The sequence below is a fragment of the Coregonus lavaretus genome, assembly GCF_964263955.1.
Source record: "Coregonus lavaretus genome assembly, chromosome: 14".
NCBI lineage: Eukaryota > Metazoa > Chordata > Actinopteri > Salmoniformes > Salmonidae > Coregonus > Coregonus lavaretus.
The window spans coordinates 33,577,873-33,598,447 of NC_140001.1; the positions used below are offsets into that span (position 1 = coordinate 33,577,873).

Genomic DNA, 20,575 nt, shown 5'->3' on the forward strand with positions numbered 1-20,575 from the left:
ATATATACAGTGTGTGCAAATGTAGCAAGTTATGGAGGTAAGGCAATAAATAGGCTATAGTGCAGAATAATTACAATAGTATTAACACTGAAATGCTAGATGTGCAAGAGATTATGTGCAAATAGAGATACTGGGGTGCAAAAGAGCAAAATAAATAACAATATAGGGATGAGGTAGTTGGGTGGGCTAATTTCAGATGGGCTGTGTACAGGTGCAGTGATCGGTAAGGTGCTCTGACAACTGATGCTTAAAGTTATTGAGGGAGATAAGAGTCTCCAGCTTCAGAGATTTTTGCAATTCGGTCCAGTCATTGGCAGCAGAGAACTGGAAGGAATGGCGGCCAAAGGAGGTGTTGGCTTTGGGAATGACCAGTGAGATGTACCTGCTGGAGCGCAGACTACGGGTGGGTGCTGCTATGGTGACCAATGAGCTAAGATAAGGCGGGGATTTGCCTAGCAGTGATTTATAGATGGCCTGGAGCCAGTGGGTTTGACGACGAACATGTAGTGAGGACCAGCCAACAAGAGCGTACAGGTCACAGTGGTGGGTAGTGTATGGGGCTTTGGAGACAAAACGGATGGCACTGTGATAGACTACATCCAATTTGCTGAGTAGAGTGTTGGAGGCTATTTTGTAAATGACATCGCCGAAGTCAAGGATCGGTAGGATAGTCAGTTTTACGAGGGCATGTTTGGCAGCATGAGTGAAGGAGGCTTTGTTGCGAAATAGGAAGCCGATTCTAGATTTAACTTTGGATTGGAGATTCTTTATGTGAGTCTGGAAGTTGAGTTTACAGTCTAACCAGACACCTAGGTATTTGTAGTTGTCCACATACTCTAGGTCAGACCCGTCGAGAGTGGTGATTCTAGTCGGGTGGGCGGGTGCCAGCAGCGTTCGATTGAAAAGCATGCATTTAGTTTTACTAGTGTTTAAGAGCAGTTGGAGGCTACTGAAGGATTGTTGTATGGCATTGAAGCTCGTTTGGAGGTTTGTTAACACAATGTCCAATGAAGGGCCAGATGTATACAAAATGGTGTCGTCTGCGTAGAGGTGGATCTGAGAGTCACCAGCAGCAAGAGCGACATCATTGATATACACGGAGAAAAGTGTCGGCCCAAGAATTGAACCCTGTGGCACCCCCTTAGAGACTGCCATAGGTCCAGACAACAGGCCCTCCGATTTGACACACTGAACTCTATCTGAGAAGTAGTTGGTGAACCAGGCGAGGCAGTCATTTGAGAAACCAAGGCTATTTAGTCTGCCAATAAGAATGCGGTGGTTGACAGAGTCGAAAGCCTTGGCCAGGTCGATGAAGACGGCTGCACAGTACTGTCTATTATCAATCGCGGTTGTAATATCGTTTAGGACCTTGAGCGTGGCTGAAGTGCACCCGTGACCAGCTCGGAAACCGGATTGCATAGCGGAGAAGGTACGGTGGTATTCGAAATGGTCGGTGATCTGTTTGTTAACTTGGCTTTCAAATACTTTCGAAAGGCAGGGCAGGATGGATATAGGTCTGTAGCAGTTTGGATCTAGAGTGTCACCCCCTTTGAAGAGGGGGATGACCGCGGCAGCTTTCCAATCTCTGGGGATCTCAGACGTTATGAAAGAGAGGTTGAACAGACTAGTAATAGGGGTTGCGACAATTTCGGCGGCTAGTTTTAGAAAGAAAGGGTCCAGATTGTCTAGCCCAGCTGATTTGTAGGGGTCCAGATTTTGCAGCGCTTTCAAACCATCAGCTGTCTGAATTTGTGTGAAGGAGAAGCGGGGGGGGCATGGGCAAGTTGCAGCAGAGGGTGCAGAGTTGGTGGCCGGGTTAGTGGTAGCCAGATGGAAAGCATGGCCAGCTGTAGCAAAATGCTTGTTGAAATTCTCGATTATTGTAGATTTATCGGTGGTGATAGTGTTTCCTAGCCTCAGTGCAGTGGGCAGCTGGGAGGAAGTGCTCTTATTCTCCATGGACTTTACAGTGTCCCAAAACTTCTAAATTATTGCCTGATTAGAGGGGAACAATGAAAAAAAGCAGTGGAACTGGCTTTGAGTTCCAGAGTTGAGTTTGATGGTTATAGGGAATGGGCTGCCCTGCCGGGTCCTCCATATTACGTCACACCTCTCAAATGTTTTTTCCGGCATGACTTCAGCATTTTTCGGAATTCTGATCAGGGGTGAACAGGGTGGTTGCTTCATTGTTTATACTTCTAAGCTAAGCTAGTTAGCTAGTAGCTAATGTTAGCTACCTAGCTAGCAAGTGCTCCACATTTCTCAACTAGAATAGGTTTCGATACTTGGATGACATATTTGCTGCCACCGATCTAAGAAGTGTGTTTGCATCTCTAATGTTCATGATTTGATCAAAAGTTATAGCTAGAAAACTGGAACGTACCAGCTTTGGACATGGAGAAGCATGGAAGAAGTCAACCATGGGGGAAGTTAGTAAAGGTGGACACTGAATCTGAAGTATTGCTTGTCAACAGGGAATGCACTGTCGGGCGAAGAAAAGGTAAAATTACTATAATAATATGCCATTTAGCAGACGCTTTTATCCAAAGCGACTTACAGTCGTGCATGCATACATTTTTGTGTATGGGTGGTCCCGGGGATCGAACCCACTACCTTGGCTTTACAAGCGCCGTGCTCTACCAGCTGAGCTACAGAGGACCACTTTCCCACACAGTGACATTAAGTCACTTCACCATATTGTAGGCTATTTTCTGAAAGATATAGAAAGTTCTGTGGTAGGACACTTAACTGTTATCTATACATTATGTAAATATTTAATTACATTTACATTTTAGTCATTTAGCAGACGCTCTTATCCAGAGCGACTTACAGTTAGTGAATACATATATATATTTTTTTATACTGGCCCCCCGTGGGAATGAGCTACTAAAATACATGTTCTAAATATTAATGATTATTGCTCCCACAATAATAGTAATGTGTAAAATATATTCTATAAGACATGACACTTGTTTGAAAAAAAGAGGGGAACAATGAAAAAAAGCAGTGGAACTGGCTTTGAGTTCCAGAGTTGAGTTTGATGGTTATAGGGAATGGGCTGCCCTGCCGGGTCCTCCATATTACGTCACACCTCTCAAATGTTTTTTCCGGCATTACTTCAGCATTTTCCGGAATTCTGATCAGTTTTATGTAATAACTTGAAAAATAGAAAATTGAGGTGTAACTTTGTATTGTGACTTTTGATGCGTATTCTAATGCAAATCCATATGTTACATGTGGTTATGTTGATGCTACCTACCCTTTAAGAACATAGAAATAGTGCACATAGAACATATCTACCAGTTCTTAGACTTGCTTTCAATGAGAATGACAAATCTATAACTCACATTTCTATGTGAATTTGGTGGGTCACCCAAGAAAGTTACATATTGCAGCTTTAATAAAACGTTAATCAAATACAACCACCGACAGTTTTCCTCATTGCTGTTGCTCTAAGATGGCAACTCAGCGCAAATGCGCATGTGCCAATTGAAACTCAACATGGAAACAGTCGGTGGTTCTATTTGATTAACGTTTTATTAAAAAGTATGGATTTCAGCAAAGAAAGAAAGGCATGCAACTACAGAGGACAAACATAGTTACACGGTACCCTAACCCTAACTCTAGCTGCATGCAGTGGTGTAAAGTACTTAAGTAAAAATACTTTAAAGTACTTCTTAAGTAGTTTTTTGGGGGTATCTGTACTTTACTTTATTTAATATTTATAATTTTGACAACTTTTACTTCACTACATTCCTAAAGAAAATGGTTGTATATCCAGGGTTTTGGCATTGGCATTACAGTATATTTTCGACCAAAAATACAGCTTTAAGACAATGTAATAATTCCACGCGGAAGCGTTAGAAAATAAACAAATTAATGGGACCTGGTCCCATTTTTGCAAACAAGTTGTGGGATATTCGAGTCCTCTTGTCTTAACCTGTATTTTTTTCCAGACTACTTTCTCCGCCCCTCCTCCATCAGCTGCTGCCTGTAAATACCTTTGGTTGCCAGGAAGTAAACTAGTGTGTGTGTATGTGCCAAGCTGGAAAATGAAAGCACAAAACATCTTCAAGCAAAAATAATCGAACGAAATAATCGCGCTTTTGAACTCTATTTTCAAGGTAGCTAAATCGTATTCTTTCTCGTTTCTAGCATCTGATAAGCAGTTTGATAGCTAAGCAGTTTGATAGCTAACGGTAGCTAGCTAGCTAGCTACTAGTAACTTAGCTAGCTAACGTTAGCAGCCCGCTTTAGCGTGCTTATTTTTTTTTAGAACGAAGTTGATTGTCGTCGCATGTCCACCATTGACTTGTTTTGTTGTTTGATTGACTAGCTTCAAAGATCAACTAACTCTAAATACCTTGCTAATCAAACGTTTTAGCTACTGTAGTTAGCTTAGCTAGCTAGGTACAGTAACATCTTGACGTTGACGTTTCTTCTTCCAAACAGGGTGGTTGCTTCATTGTTTATACTCCTAAAATAAGCTAGTTAGCTAGTAGCTAATGTTAGCTACCTAGCTAGCAAGTGCTCCACATTTCTCAACTAGAATAGGTTTCGATACTTGGATGACATATTTGCTGCCACCGATCTAAGAAGTGTGTTTGCATCTCTAATGTTCATGATTTGATCAAAAGTTATAGCTAGAAAACTGGAACGTACCAGCTTTGGACATGGAGAAGCATGGAAGAAGTCAACCATGGGGGAAGTTAGTAAAGGTGGACACTGAATCTGAAGTATTGCTTGTCAACAGGGAATGCACTGTCGGGCGAAGAAAAGGTAAAATTACTATCCCACACAGTGAGATTAAGTCACTTCACCATATTGTAGGCTAATTTCTGAAAGATATAGAAAGTTCTGTGGTAGGACACTTAACTGTTATCTATACATTATGTAAATATTTAATGAGCTACTAAAATACATGTTCTAAATATTAATGATTATTGCTCCCACAATAATAGTAATGTGTAAAATATATTCTATAAGACATGACACTTATTTGAAAAAAAGTGTTTTGAACACTTTTAACTACCGTATTTTCCGCACTATAAGGCGCACCGGATTATAAGGCGCACCTTCAATGAATGGCCTATTTTAGAACTGTTTTCATATATAGGGCGCACCGGATTATAAGGCGCATAGAATAGAAGATACTGTAGTCAAACGAATTGACTGGGGTTGCGTTATGCATCCACTAGATGGAGCTGTGCTAAAAGGAATGTCAACAAAACAGTCAGATAAAGTCAAACTTTATTAAGCGTTCTGACAACTCCGTTCACTCCCATGGTAATGTTGTTCAAACGTTAATGTGCATATTAACAATATCTCCCAGCCTTGCTCACTCTTCTCCCAAACGTGGAGGGGAACCTTTCCCTGATTCAGTAAACACGTAGTAAAAGAAACAGTCTGATACCACTAAATCAAACGTTAGTGCATAACTCAACATTGTTCAGTTACATATAACACGTAAAGCTCACTTTTTCAGTTCATTCCCCATCCACGAACCCCTCGAATTCTTCTTCTTCAGTGTCCGAATTGAACAGTTGGGCGACTACGGCATCCAACCTGCCCGGCTCCCTCTCGTCATTATCCGAGTCAGTGTCGCTGCTGTTGCCTGGCAGTTCAGATATTATTCCTGCCTTCGTGAAAGCTTTGACCACAGTTGAGACCGATATATCAGCCCAGGCATCCACGATCCATTGGCAGATAGTGGCGTAAGTCGCCCGGCGCTGTCTCCCCGTCTTGGTGAACGTGTGTTCGCCTTCTGTCATCCACTGCTCCCACGCAGCTCGCAGTCTAGCTTTGAACGCCCTGTTGACACCAATATCTAGCGGCTGGAGTTCTTTAGTTAATCCACCCGGAATGACGGCAAGCTCCGAATTAGTTTGCTTCACTTTTTTTTTGACAGCATCGGTGATATGGGCGCGCATTGAGTCGTAGATCAATAGGGACGGAGCTGTGTGGAAAAAGCCACCCGGTCTCTTGACGTAAATTTCTCTCAGCCACTCACTCATCTTTTCCTCATCCATCCATCCCTTCGGGCTAGCTTTGATGACGACGCCGGCTGGAAAGTTCTCTTTTGGCAAGGTCTTCCTCTTGAAAATAATCATGGGTGGAAGTTTCTGGCCATTAGCCTGGCAGGCGAGAACTACAGTGAAGGATGACTTCTCATTCCCTGTGGTACGTACAGACACCGTACTGGTCCCCGTTTTCTCCACAGTGCGGTTCACGGGAATATCAAAGGTGAGTGGAACCTCGTCCATGTTGGTGATGTGCTCTGGCCGGATCTTCTTTTCAGTGATCTTATTTTTGCAGTATGCGCGGAAAGTGACCAGCTTTTCTTGGTAATCTTTTGGCAGTTGCTGCGAGACGGTAGTTCGTGTGCGGATGGAGAGATTACGTCTTTTCATAAAACGAAAGCACCAAGAAGGACCGCCTCGAAATTCATCGATTGTCATGTCCCGTGCTAGCGCTGTTGCCTTCATTCGAATAGTGACTGTAGAGACGCTTCTACTTGCTGCTCTCTGTTCAACAACCCACTGTTCGAGTTTGTCCTCTAACTGTGGCCATCTCGCTTTGTTCCCGCGGAAACTCTGTTTAGTCTTCTTTACTTGGCGCAGGTCATCTTCTTGCTTCCTCCACTTCCGTACCATTGATTCATTAATGTTGAATTCTCTCGCTGCTGCTCTATTCCCATATTCTACTGCATGACCGACAGCCTTGAGCTTGAACTCTGCGTCGTAAGCGTGTCTCTTGAAAGGTGCCATTTTGGGGTCTTTATACACACACAAGTGGTGTGGGACTGTGAGTAAGCACAATACCGGTGTGTACTGGCTACCGTAATGCTGCAAGTGGTGCGGCTTTGTAGTTTACCAGTCGTACTGAAACATTTCATTATTATTAAATTGTTTTTATTGGTTTTTCATACTGAAACATTTTGACAGAGCACCTTGAGCGCCGTGTACAACCAGTATGGATCAACCAATTAACCAATTGATCCATACATAAGGCGCTCCGGATTATAAGGCGCACTGTCGTTTTTTGAGAAAATGAAAGGCTTTTAAGTGCGCCTTATAGTGCGGAAAATACGGTAAATATAATGAATGTTGCTTGTTTTTGAGGATCTGGTTTATAAATGTCTTGATGTTTGTGACAAAAGATACCATGTCATAGACATGAGTGCCAGGCAGTGTCTGGGCTCTTTAATAAAACCAGTTCATTCAAGGCACAGTGCCCTATGTCACTAAACGTAAACAGCCCCTCTGATGATAACAAAGGTGTCTATTGAGAACGTGTGCAGAATAGTACGTTTTTTTGTATGGATTTTGCTCAAGGAAAGGTTTAGTCTCTATTATATTGAATTCCAGGAGTCTTCTTTCCAATACAAAGTGTCTGAGTTTAATAAGCTAGTATGCTATGCAGGACCCACAATATGGTATAAAAGAAGAAGAGAAGAATGTATCAACAATAAATCTGCATAATTGTACAATCTCAGTCTGGTAATTCGGAGCCCACTCGTGAAAGTATCAACTGCCCATTGCCTAAAGCCATGTTTTCCTGGTATTTTAAAATGGATAATGAATAGGTCCTAATTGGCCTTGTTTACAGTAACATGACGTAAACAAAGTAATGCTTTTTACACATGATATAGCACAACAGCTCCATAAGTAGCCTAACATTTGAAAACATCTAGCTTATTCAAATCATGTTGAAAATAGTAATCTTAGACTATGTTGTGATTTTCTGTGCATTTTATTAACCATCATTTTCTTTCACCAGGCTGTGATCTTTCCTTTCCTGCTAGCAAACTGGTCTCAGGGGATCACTGTAAGATAGTCCAGGATGAGAGCTCAGGGTTGGTGTGGCTAGAGGACATGAGGTATGAGGAGGGTGTCTTGTCAATAGGTTTTTCTTTGGGTTTTTTTCTTCTAAGTCCTGTATAGCCTATAGGCTCAATGTAGGTCAATTTTCAAGGATCAACTGATCAATTATGTATGTTTAACAATGTGATAACATGGTAATGTAATGCATTTGACATCTGTTAGCCTAATTAAGCTAAATAGATTTGAACCTGCGTCTATGTTAGGTTTTATTATAATAGAAAAATATGTTATGCAGATTGTCCTGTTTGTTGTGACTGATCAGTGGATTTAATGGTGGATTGAACAGATCTTTGCCTGCACATCACAGTGCAGTCTAATTGTCAGTGTAAAGCAACCAGCTTGCAGGCAATGAGGCAAATGGCACTAACCAGTAATTAGAGGTTATGTTTTACCATGCTCTGAGTCAGCAAGGTCTTCTCTACACACATTACTCTAGTGTACACACACAGACACACACCCACTGCATTATGCTAAGCATCATTGAGCACAGTGGTAACTCTGTTTTGCTCCTGAATATTGTGGAAACCTCTGCAATAGAAAAGTTGAATGCGACAGTTTAGTTACTCAATAGTGTAGGATACAATTCCATCCCTATACATCCTATGAAGAGAAGCTACTATTTAATCAATGCCCTGTTCATTGCTGCTATAATAATAACTGCATCCCTAGTCTGGGATTTCTTCCAAGGCTGCTGATAAATCCACTACAGAAATGACTGATTAGTGTTTTTGTTTTGTTTTTCACCCCTCTAGCACCAATGGTACAGTGATTAACATGTCCAAGCTGGTGAAAAAGCAGATTCATATGCTGCAGAATGGAGATGTCATCTACTTTGTGTACAGGAAAAACGAGCCAGAGCAAAGTATGTTCTTTCCTATATTGATTAGGGTGTTTCACTCTGTTGTCGCTTTGTTGCTACACGATAATGTTGGTTTCTCTGTTTTACATTGGTTATATCTCCTTAAGATAATATAACTTCAACAAATTGGTTAAATAAACACAGAGCATAGGGCACGGTTGCCAGCTTAATATAGGCCTACTTCATATTATTGTGAGTGTTGTGTAAGTTTAAAAAACGAACCGCTGTAGAAAGAATATAACGCTTTTCTTAGTTTCTTCAGAAAGTGTTTATAAATCAGTAGTTCATAGTGCATACAGGTCTTTTAGGCCACTTGTTTTCCTGTGTACCTCCCACTGCTGCCACCTTGGTTATATAATACATACACAATTAACTTGTGTAAACTGAGTTGTTCAAGAATTAGTTTAGCTGACCTATCAAAATAAGAGTAATATGTTCCCTTTTTTGGGATATTTAATGAATTGTTCACAAAAGTTTGCCTCAACAACTGAGTAGAGTATAAGAATGGTGTGCAATCTCTTGCTCCTACAGACATTGCCTACATATATCAGTCCATAAAAGCAGAGAGGACATTCTCACAAGACTCAATTGGTAAGTAGTAAATACCCAAATCAATGTGATGTTTGATGGCGACCTTATATTTTTCATGAAAAACATTTGCAGGCTGATTTCATTAGCTTGTTTGTTGCTTACCACCCATTCTCATCCTGTCAGGCGGTGCCACCAAATGCTCAGATATGCAGCAGAAAGCCCAGCCCTGCCCTGTTCCAGCAGCAGTGTCTGTGGAGCCATTCCTGGTTGGACCTCCACGGGAGCAGCAGGCTTTAGAGGAGCCCCAGCCCTCAACCTCCTCCTCCCACCTCCTCCACACGTTCTCCCCCTCCACAGAATGTTCCTCTGCAGCCTCCCTCCTGCACTCCTCTGCCTCAGGTAGGCTTTCCATCTGGCCTGCGCTTGCTCTATATGGTCCTCATTGAGGGGAAGCAGGGAGGCTTCTATGTAAATCTATGTTTTGGGTAACTGTGAAGCATGCCGCCCTCCCCCCTCAAATTATTCAACCGGTATATCATGTCTCCCTTAAATTGTGCCAGCTTTGTTCACTCTCTTTACCTCTTTCAAAATCCTTTAATTCAAGGACAGCTCTGGCCAACTGATAATATGATAGACTTGATCAGATATGATCAGACTTTTATGATCACTACTACTTGTAAATCTCCTGATATTGAAGGACAGGCACAGGTAACTGAATTTGCATCAATCTCATGGGCTTTTAATTCTTTGTCTCTCAGGTTCTGAGGGTCTTGAATGTGCTGCGTCCTCTGTAGGCAAGGCTGAGGAGCCCAACTCTTACCTCCTCTGCTCAACAAATGCACGACAGACTGAAGCCCAGAGCAGAGTCACAATGCTGGATAAGGAAGAGGGGGACATGGAGCCAGAGAGAAAGAAGAGGAAAACTGACAGTGCTGGTCAGTGTCATTACATTGTGGGGTCTTGATACTTGGTTGGTGACACTTGAGTGTAACAGTTTTTCCCTGTTCCTTCTCTAGATAAGAACTATGATTTTGGACTGCCACATACTTCCAGTATTGAGGTGGTGGGCCCGGGCCCAGCTAAGGGAACTCTTATCAGGGATCTGTTGGGAAAAGCTGCTGTGACTGTGGAAGGAGCCAAGACTGACAAAATGGAGGAGTCGCTCACCTGTATCATCTGTCAGGACCTACTTCATGACTGTGTCAGGTACAGCAAGACTCTACCTATTACTACATTAGAAAATAGGCCCACTCCACTTTTTCATTGCTTGTGGCTTTTCGCAGCAGATGGAAAAATAAAGGTTTCAATAAATATAATATATAGTCATATAAACAAAATGTTATAATTCCTAGTAATTCCATTCTATAAGACAGAAAGCTGCCGCTACTGCGTGTTTCATTGTTCATGTTATCATCTCCCTGTGTCTCCCAACTAGCCTGCAGCCCTGTATGCACACCTTCTGTGCTGCGTGTTACTCTGGCTGGATGGAGCGTTCGTCTCTCTGCCCCACCTGTCGCTGCCCCGTAGAGAGGATCCGCAAGAATCACATCCTCAACAACCTGGTGGAGGCCTACCTTATCCAACACCCAGGTTTGTGTCCAATCTGCCCTACTCTACCCTTGTACCTCCATTAACAGTACTGGAGATAGTCACCAGCTCTTCCCCCTGTTAAACACGGCATTTGTGCATCTTGTCTTGTGTTTCTCCTTGTCTTTTGTGCCTTTTCCCAAATATCTGTACAGGGCGAGCCTATAAAATATGTGGGCCTTTGTTTGTACCATCTCTTTTTGTGTGTGGATAAAGCATTGAAATATTGACCCTGTGTGTCCACAGAGAAGTGTCGCAGTGAGGAGGACCTGAAGAGCATGGACAGCCACAACAAGATAACCCGGGACATGCTGCAGCCAAAGATTGAGCGTTCCTTCTCTGATGAAGAGGGCAGCTCTGATTATCTCTTTGAGCTCTCTGACAACGACAGTGACACCTCTGATATCAGGTCAGATAAAAGGGTAGCTGTGTGTATGCGTGAAAGTGTTTGTGGTCTTGTGTGTATGTCACCAAGAGTGTGTGACCGCGTTGTTGTGTGTTTTTCTCCCTCTGAAACCTTTTCTCCTTGTTCCTGTTGTTGTGTGTCCACAGCCAACCCTTTGTGATGTGCAGACAGTGTCCAGGCTACAGGAAGGAGGTCAGCCAGGTACTGTGGGCCACAGGGCCAGCTCCTCTAGGACCAGCCCCACCAACTCCTGAGGACAGGGCTGGGAAACCCCCTGGAGAGGGGCCATCAACATGCTCTGACCTCCCAACTACAGGTACTGAACTATGTGCCGAACTGGTGATCATGACAATAATGGATTACATTTATATAATGCTTTTATATCTGATATGTAATAATTCTACATTGTATTGGTTGATGTAGTGACAACATAATGGAGTGCACTTACAGATCAAATTATCTATCAATATGTTGCACTCGCCTGAACACAGAAATGTGTTAGAATTCTTGTAGTGCATCTGACCATCTGCAGTACAGTGTGCACCCTTCAGGGCCTTGACCCAGAAGATATGTATCCTATTGAGATGTCTCCCTCTGTGTCCTGTCTTCCTCCTGCAGCTCCTCCGGAGTACACGTGCCGCCCTCGGGGCAGCCATGTCATCTGCACCTGCTGCCTGCAGCCCATGCCAGACCGCCGCGCCGAGCTCATTGGCCAGCAACTCTCCGCTCAGCAATGTGTGTGGCCCACACGCCTGTCAGTCAATGTTAATGGACCAACTGCACGGTTGCTTTGGCTGAATATGCTGATGGATGTGGTTCTTTGTGTTGGGCAGGTGTGACGTGCCAACAGCCCTTTTGCCACATGTACTGGGGCTGCCAGAGGATCGGCTGTCAGGGCTGTCTAGCACATTTCAATGGTTTGTCTCTGATCTAGTACTCCTAATGGCTAGATTTACTAAGCACTGGTTCAAAGTTTGTCCCTGATATATTCAAAGGTAAATAAAGAATACAAGGTTGAACAAAATGGTAATTTAAGGTTCGTGATTTTGGCAGTCCAATGAACTCATGGATAAAAAATGTATGTCTCTGCATCCAGTATGAAGGAAGTTAAAGGTAGTTTCGTTAGCCAACGCTAACTAGCACTAGCTTAGCATTGGCTCACGAAACTACCTCGAACTTCCTTCATACTGGACGCAGACATAACATTTTTATCCACAAGTTCATTGCCAATATCCCAAACTATCCCTTTGAGAATTAGTATCAAGTTGTAGTACTTGATACCAAGTTTGTGGATAGTTCTTTAATTGACCTTAGAAAAGAACAGGTACAAACTTCACACTGGGCTGTGATGCTTAGTTAACAAGACCTTTTGGGTGATATCCGAGGTAACACTATCATTGTGGAAAGTTTATTGACAGTAGTGGTTGCAAATGGAAATTTACCAAGATACATTTCCTATATTATCCCGATGTCTTACTCATCATTTGTTACCGTATCACATTGCAGTAGCATGTTTACCAGTATGAGAAATATAATATCCATGTCTTCTTCCACAGAACTCAACCTTACAGACAAATGTCTGGACGGTGTTCTGAACAGCAATAACTATGAATCAGAGATCCTCCAGGTACTTCCTTTTTATACTCCTCGGCTCTAACCATTGGTCTGTCTGTACACCCAGAAACAGCATCTACACAGATTAATCTTAGTCCTGGACTAAAACACATTCAATGACATTCTCCATTGACCATGCTTTTTAGTCCAGGACTAGTCTTAATCTGTGTCTGGGAAACCGGCCCCTGGTTACATAACCCAGTTTAAGTGAATGTATTTCCTTTGCATTTGTTTATAATTTCTCTACTATGGAGATCAATAAAGTCTAATATTATAATCTATAACCTGTCATCCCTTCTGCTTGCAGAATTACTTGGCAGCCAGAGGGATGTCGTGGAGGGACATGCTACAGGAGGGTCTTCGGGGCCTGCAACAGGGAACCTTCTATCTCTCTGGTCAGTCTGACACTATCCTTTTCACCTCGCATAAAACTTGAGATTGGAAGCATTCCTGGTTGTCTTTTTTGCAGTTGCACTGCACATCTCTCAGAAATTTGCTACATCATAATAAAGTGTTTCTGAGCCACATCTGCAGATGTTATGAGATATGATAATCAACACAACTGCAAAAACGATAAACTGGAACGCCACCATTAAGCTTCCCATCTTGAACATGGTTCTAAGTCCTACTGACAGTGCAGAGCATCCTTCCACCTCACTTTGGAACACACTAGTAACTCTCACTCTCCACTTTTTCTATCCCAGATTATCGCATCAACAGTAACGCCATAATGTGTTTCTGCTGCGGCCTGCGTGCCTTCAAGGAGCTGGCCTACAAATACAGACAGAACATCCCTGCCTCGGAGCTTCCAGGTGAGAGAGAGCACTGCCCACAACGACACAGCCTCTAACGGCAGTAGACTGGGAGATGGCAATGAACTAGCATGTCCGAATTAGGAATTAAGCTTGATTTGTTTAATATTCTTTCCCACAGCTGCTGTGACGTCTCGGCCTGACTGTTATTGGGGACGCAACTGCCGTACTCAAGTAAAGGCACACCACGCCACGTAAGTTACATGTGGCCATTATCTTCTGAATAGGTCTCCACAGTCCAAGCTTAAATATATACATATACATACAGTCAGTGGGGAAAAAAAGTATTTAGTCAGCCACCAATTGTGCAAGTTCTCCCACTTAAAAAGATGAGAGGCCTGTAATTTTCATCATGGGTACACGTCAACTATGACAGACAAATTGAGCATTTTTTTTCTTCAGAAAATCACATTGTAGGATTTTTAATGAATTGATTAGCAAATTATGGTGGAAAATAAGTATTTGGTCACCTACAAACAAGCAAGATTTCTGGCTCTCACAGACCTGTAACTTCTTCTTTAAGAGGCTCCTCTGTCCTCCACTCGTTACCTGTATTAATGGCACATGTTTGAACTTGTTATCAGTATAAAAGACACCTGTCCACAACCTCAAACAGTCACACTCCAAACTCTACTATGGCCAAGACCAAAGAGCTGTCAAAGGACACCAGAAACAAAATTGTAGACCTGCACCAGGCTGTGAAGACTGAATCTGCAATAGGTAAGCAGCTTGGTTTGAAGAAATCAACTGTGGGAGCAATTATTAGGAAATGGAAGACATACAAGACCACTGATAATCTCCCTCGATCTGGGGCTCCACGCAAGATCTCACCCCGTGGGGTCAAAATGATCACAAGAACGGTGAGCAAAAATCCCAGAACCACACGGGGGGACCTAGTGAATGACCTGCAGAGAGCTGGGACCAAAGTAACAAAGCCTACCATCAGTAACACACTACGCCGCCAGGGACTCAAATCCTGCAGTGCCAGACGTGTCCCCCTGCTTAAGCCAGTACATGTCCAGGCCCGTCTGAAGTTTGCTAGAGTGCATTTGGATGATCCAGAAGAGGATTGGGAGAATGTCATATGGTCAGATGAAACCAAAATAGAACTTTTTGGTAAAAACTCAACTCGCCGTGTTTGGAGGACAAAGAATGCTGAGTTGCATCCAAAGAACACCATACCTACTGTGAAGCATGGGGGTGGAAACATCATGCTTTGGGGCTGTTTTTCTGCAAAGGGACCAGGACGACTGATCCGTGTAAAGGAAAGAATGAATGGGGCCATGTATCGTGAGATTTTGAGTGAAAACCTCCTTCCATCAGCAAGGGCATTGAAGATGAAACGTGGCTGTGTCTTTCAGCATGACAATGATCCCAAACACACCGCCCAGGCAACGAAGGAGTGGCTTCGTAAGAAGCATTTCAAGGTCCTGGAGTGGCCTAGCCAGTCTCCAGATCTCAACCCCATAGAAAATCTTTGGAGGGAGTTGAAAGTCTGTGTTGCCCAGCGACAGCCCCAAAACATCACTGCTCTAGAGGAGATCTGCATGGAGTAATGGGCCAAAATACCAGCAACAGTGTGTGAAAACTGTTGTGTCATTGCCAACAAAGGGTATATAACAAAGTATTGAGAAACTTTTGTTATTGACCAAATACTTATTTTCCACCATAATTTGCAAATAAATTCATAAAAAATCCTACAATGTGATTTTCTGGATTTTCTTTTCTCATTTTGTCTGTCATAGTTGATGTGTACCTATGATGAAAATTACAGGCCTCTCTCATCTTTTTAAGTGGGAGAACTTGCACAATTGGTGGCTGACTAAATACTTTTTTCCCCCACTGTACATACAAAAGCCAGCACAATAACTGCTCGTCAGGAACTTAATGAAATGGGTTTCCATGGCTGAGCAGCCGCACACAAGCCTAAGATCACCATGCGCAATGCCAAGCGTCGGCTGGAGTAGTGTAAAGCTCACCGCCATTGGACTGGAGCAGTGGAAACGCGTTCTCTGGAGTGATGAATCATGCTTCACCATCTGGCAGACGGACGAATGAATCTGGGTTTGGCGGATGCCAGGAGAATGCAACCTGCCCCAATGCATAGTGCCAACTGTAAAGTTTGGTGGAGGAGGAATAATGGTCTAGGGCGGTTTTTCATGGTTCGGCCTAGTCCCCTTAGTTCCAGTGAAGGGACATCTTAACGTACAGCATACTATGACATTCTAGACGATTCTGTGCTTCCAACTTTGTGGCAACAGATTGGGGAAGGCCCTTTCCTGTTTCAGCATGACAATGCTCCCGTGCACAAAGCGAGGTCCATACAGAAATGGTTTGACGAGACCGGTGTGGAAGAACTTGACTGGCCTGCACAGAGCCCTGACCTCAACCCCATCGAACACCTTTGGGATGAATTGGAACGCCGACTGCGAGCAAGGCCTAATCGCCCAACATCAGTGCCCGACCTCACTAATGCTCTTGAGGCTGAATGGAAGCAAATCCCCGCAGCAATGTTCCAACATCTAGTGGAAAGCCTTCCCAGAAGAGTGGAGGCTGTTATAGCAGCAAATGTGGGACCAATTCCATATTGATGCCCATGATTTTGGAATGAAATGTTTGGCGAGCAGGTGTCCACATACCTTTGGTCATGACATAGTTTTATGTATGTAGTGTCTGTATAGTTGTGTGGTCACTGTTGGAGGCTTCAGTGTGGCTGTACATGCATTCTACCAGCAGAGGACACTGTTGTATCAGCTTGGCCAATCACACCTGCTAGTAGAGGAAAGCTGCAATCACTCCTTCACACGTCACAGCTCCTCACACAGCAGCTCTGGTTCATGATGTGACACATTTGTATTGTTTCCTTTTCACCTTGTTGCAGGAAATTCAACCACATATGTGAGCAGACCCGTTTCAAGAGCTGAAGAGCCTCGTGGGTGACCTGCTATGCAAGGCTCCTATCCAATCACTGAAGCGAAGACTGACTTCCAATGATCTCCTGTATTACTGTCTGTCTCTATACAAAGGGATCGTCGTCGTCCCCCCCTCCCCCCTTTATTAAGAAGCTTCTTGCCCTGAGGAAAGGTATCTCTCTTAGGTAATAATTTCTAGTTCTCTCACAGGCTCTATAGACTTTACGTATTTGATTATATGCAGAAATTACAATCAAACTCTTTTGAGAAGACTGGCTAGGTCATGATTAGCCTAGTGTTATAGGTATAGTAGGAGTGAGTGGGATAATGCTATGGTCAGTAGGACCTGATTCCCCTATATGATGATCATAGACTAATATCTTATGAGGAATATGGTCATCACCCTTTATTACATTATCATGTCCTTTTGGGTACCTGATCATATGACTAGTTTGGTGAGGGATAAAAAAAAATACACCTACTGAGAACAGTTGGCAATCAAAATGGACATTGGCCATACATGTACTGTTATACACAGGATGAAATGGCATCTTTTGTGACGGTAGCTTATAAGGCACATATTGATATTAGTAAGCTGTTGATACCTTTTCTATTTCCGTGCCTGAGTAGTTAGCACAAAAAAAAGAAAAGGATCAATTGATTTTGTTTTTCTCTTAACTTGTGGTGTAGTGCTTTAGATATCTTGGAGAATTATGTATTTGAATTAGAATCTAGAGCTTCCTACTTTTTCTGTGAAAATACTGCAGCGAACTGTGTTCTAAACATCTAAATAGTATTCATATGTTGGAACCTTCCCCCAAACAAACTAGGTTGAATCACAGCTATGTTGTTTAAAGACTTCTATGCATATACAGACTTTGAGGTTTCTTGTGATTTATATGGATGACAAAGATATTCAGTGGGACCATTTTGAATTCAGACAGTTGCTGCTTCCACATATTAATAAGACTTCTAACTGGAAAGACAATGCCATCTGTATTTATTGGAAAAGGGAGGTTATACGTAGTTTTGTGAAAAGGGGATTTCTGCTGGGTTTCTTTGTGGATTTCCTGACAAGGGCTAAAAGCCATGTACAAGCTGAGCATTATAGGGCTGAGCGAGAATCCATGGATAGTTAGTTGTACAGGATTTCAGTTCTTCAGGCAGGGATAATAAGGGGTAAGGGTTGAAATGTTTTATCTGAGGCTGGGAAAGGCGGGGGTGTAGAGTTATATGCTTTGCCTGGGATAATCAACGTAAAGCTGATTTTAAAGTAGTGTATTAGAGAACTAGTAGTAACGGCCAATGCAGTTTCTTTGTTAGAATGCACAATGGTTTGCTAGACTAGAGGGTTCGTGGGGTAGAATTGTTCCTCCTTTTTGCATTATATTAGGTTAGTGGTGTTGGCTAAACATGTTGATTTAAGCCAACGACTTGATCCATACTGGTTGTATCATACTTGTTAGTAAGGATTACCATTCTGTATTGTTTTGCAAGACCAATTTCGCAGAAACCACCCAACGTTTTCAGGAATTCATGTGTGTCAATGTTAAACTGACAGTATTATGAATTGTTGCTTTGTATTCTAGTTCATACAATGAGGACGTTTTTCAATATATGTTGCCATATTGAAGTGTAACCTTGGAGCATTTTATATCAATCTTATAACAGAGTTTGTTTATCAGAGACCTTTAGGCTAGCTAGAATAGCCTGATATACTATTTTATTCATGTGGCCTTGTGTGAGGGGGGGGGGGGTATGCAAGTCATTACATTCTGATGCAATTTAACGTTTTAAATAACTTTGAAAGAAATGAAATTAAGAGATTATAGTTGTTTTAAATCATCAGATTGTAAATGTGACTTTGTAAATTGTGACATTTAAATTACAGCATTGATTTAAGATGGGGAAAAAGTAGAGCGTGCAAACTGTTTGTATTAGATCTGTTTACAAGCAAGACTAGCTTTGAGGGTATTTGCTTCTAATTCAGCTCGCACACATTGAAAAATCTGAATCACTCATTTGAATACTTAGGCTGGGATTCAATCTGATTGTGGGTTATAGGCATTGCGGGTTTGAAAAGCAATGTTCCCGTGTTCGCGGAGATCCCATTCACAGTACACGCTGCATATGCCAGCTCAATCGGAAATTGCCTTTTAAAAGCTGCAATGCCTATAACCCGCGATCGGCACCCAACTGTTCTTTTGATGATACACAAGATTACAATTAGGTGGGAATTCAAACAAACACAGATTAATGACCTGTACACAGCGATAGATTGAAGGCAATTTCCCAAACATTCATGGAGATTAAATTAGCTGTAAAGGCCACAGATGTCTATCTGTTCAAGCAGAAATTCCCTTAGTCTATCACAGTTTACTGGTCCTTTGTGTTTGTTTGAATACCGGCCCCAAGCTGAACTGTAATAAGCACTGCAGAAATGGTGTAGGCTACAACTCTGTTCTTTATTCTCTATTACAACATCCATTGAGAAATGTCCTTGTGTAATCAATGTGTGTGAAACTTGGGATTGGTGTTTTAACTCTACCTACAGTGCATTCGGAAAGTATTCAGACCCCTTGACTTTTCCCACATTTTGTTACGTTACAGCGTTATTCTAAAATGAAATAAATTACATTTTTACTCATCAATCTACACACAATACCTCATGACAAAGCAATTTTTTTTTGCATATATATATATATATATATAAAAAAAGATACCTTATTTACATAAGTATTCAGACCCTTTGCTATGAGACTTGAAATTGAGCTCAGGTGCATCCTGTTTCCATTCATCATTTTAGAGATGTTTCTACAACTTGATTGGAGTCCACTTGTGGTAAATTCAATTGATTGGACATGATTTGGAAAGGCACACACCTGTCTATATAAGGTCTCACAGTTGACAGTGCATGTCAGAGCAAAAACCAAGCCATGAGGTCAGGATTGTGTCGTGGCACAGATCTGGGGGAGGGGTGCCAAAAAATGTCTGCAGCATTGAAGGTCCCCAAGAACACAGTTGCCTCCATCATTCTTAAATTGAAGACGTTTGGAACCACCAAGACTCTTCCTAGAGCTGGCCGCCCGGCCAAACTGAGCAATCGGGGGAGATGGGCCTTGGTCAGGGAGGTGACTAAGAACACCATGGTCACTCTGACAGAGCTCCAGAGTTACTCTGTGGAGATGGGAGAACCTTCCAGAAGGACAACCATCTCTGCAGCACTCAACCAATCAGGCCTTTTATGGTAGAGTGGCCAGATGGAAGCCACTCCTCAGTAAAAGGCACATGACAACCCGCTTGGAGTTTGCCAAAAGGCACCTAAGGGACTCTCAGACCATGACAAACAAGATTCTCTGGTCTGATGAAACCAAGATTGAACTCCGGCCTGAATGCCAAGCGTCACGTCTGTAGGAAACCTGGCCCCATCCCTACGGTGAAGCATGGTGGTGGCAGCATCATGCTGTGGGGATGTTTTTCAGCGGCAGCAACTGGGAGACTAGTCAGGATTGAGGGAAAGATGAACGAAGCAAAGTACAGAGAGATCCTTGATGAAAACTCCAGAGCGCTGAGGACCTCAGACTGGGGCGAAGGTTCACCTTCCAACAGGACAATGACCCGAAGTACACAGCCAAAACAACGCAGGAGTGGCTTCGGGACAAGTCTCTGAATGTCCTTGAGTGGCCCGGACTTGAACCCGATCGAGCATCTCTGGAGAGACCTGAAAATAGCTGTGCAGCAATGCTCCCCATCCAACCTGACAGAGCTTGAGAGGATCTGCAGAGAAGAATGGGAGAAACTCCCCAAATACAAGTGTGTCAAGCTTGTAGCATCATACCCAAGAAGACTCAAGGCTGTAATCACTGCCAAAGGTGCTTCAACAAAGTACTGAGTAAAGGGTCTGAATACTTATGTAAATGTGATATTTCAGTTTTTATTTTTTATACATTTACAAACATTTCTAAAAATCT

At 42.7% G+C, this 20,575-nt stretch overlaps 1 protein-coding gene across 1 annotated transcript; it reads left to right on the forward strand.

The window, feature by feature from the left end:
- The first annotated feature begins 4,005 nt into the window (after positions 1–4,005).
- LOC311141303 (E3 ubiquitin-protein ligase CHFR-like) lies at positions 4,006–19,255 on the forward strand. Its single transcript, XM_084176597.1, has 18 exons — positions 4,006–4,124; positions 4,638–4,779; positions 7,780–7,879; positions 8,636–8,745; positions 9,274–9,333; positions 9,457–9,672; positions 10,032–10,208; positions 10,290–10,479; positions 10,709–10,863; positions 11,107–11,269; positions 11,413–11,582; positions 11,885–12,001; positions 12,100–12,183; positions 12,823–12,893; positions 13,188–13,275; positions 13,585–13,692; positions 13,814–13,886; positions 16,574–19,255. Exons 2-18 carry the CDS (start codon positions 4,674–4,676, stop codon positions 16,614–16,616), a joined length of 2,031 nt encoding a protein of 676 aa, XP_084032723.1. The 5' UTR covers positions 4,006–4,124; positions 4,638–4,673; the 3' UTR covers positions 16,617–19,255.
- The last annotated feature ends 1,320 nt before the right edge of the window (positions 19,256–20,575 follow it).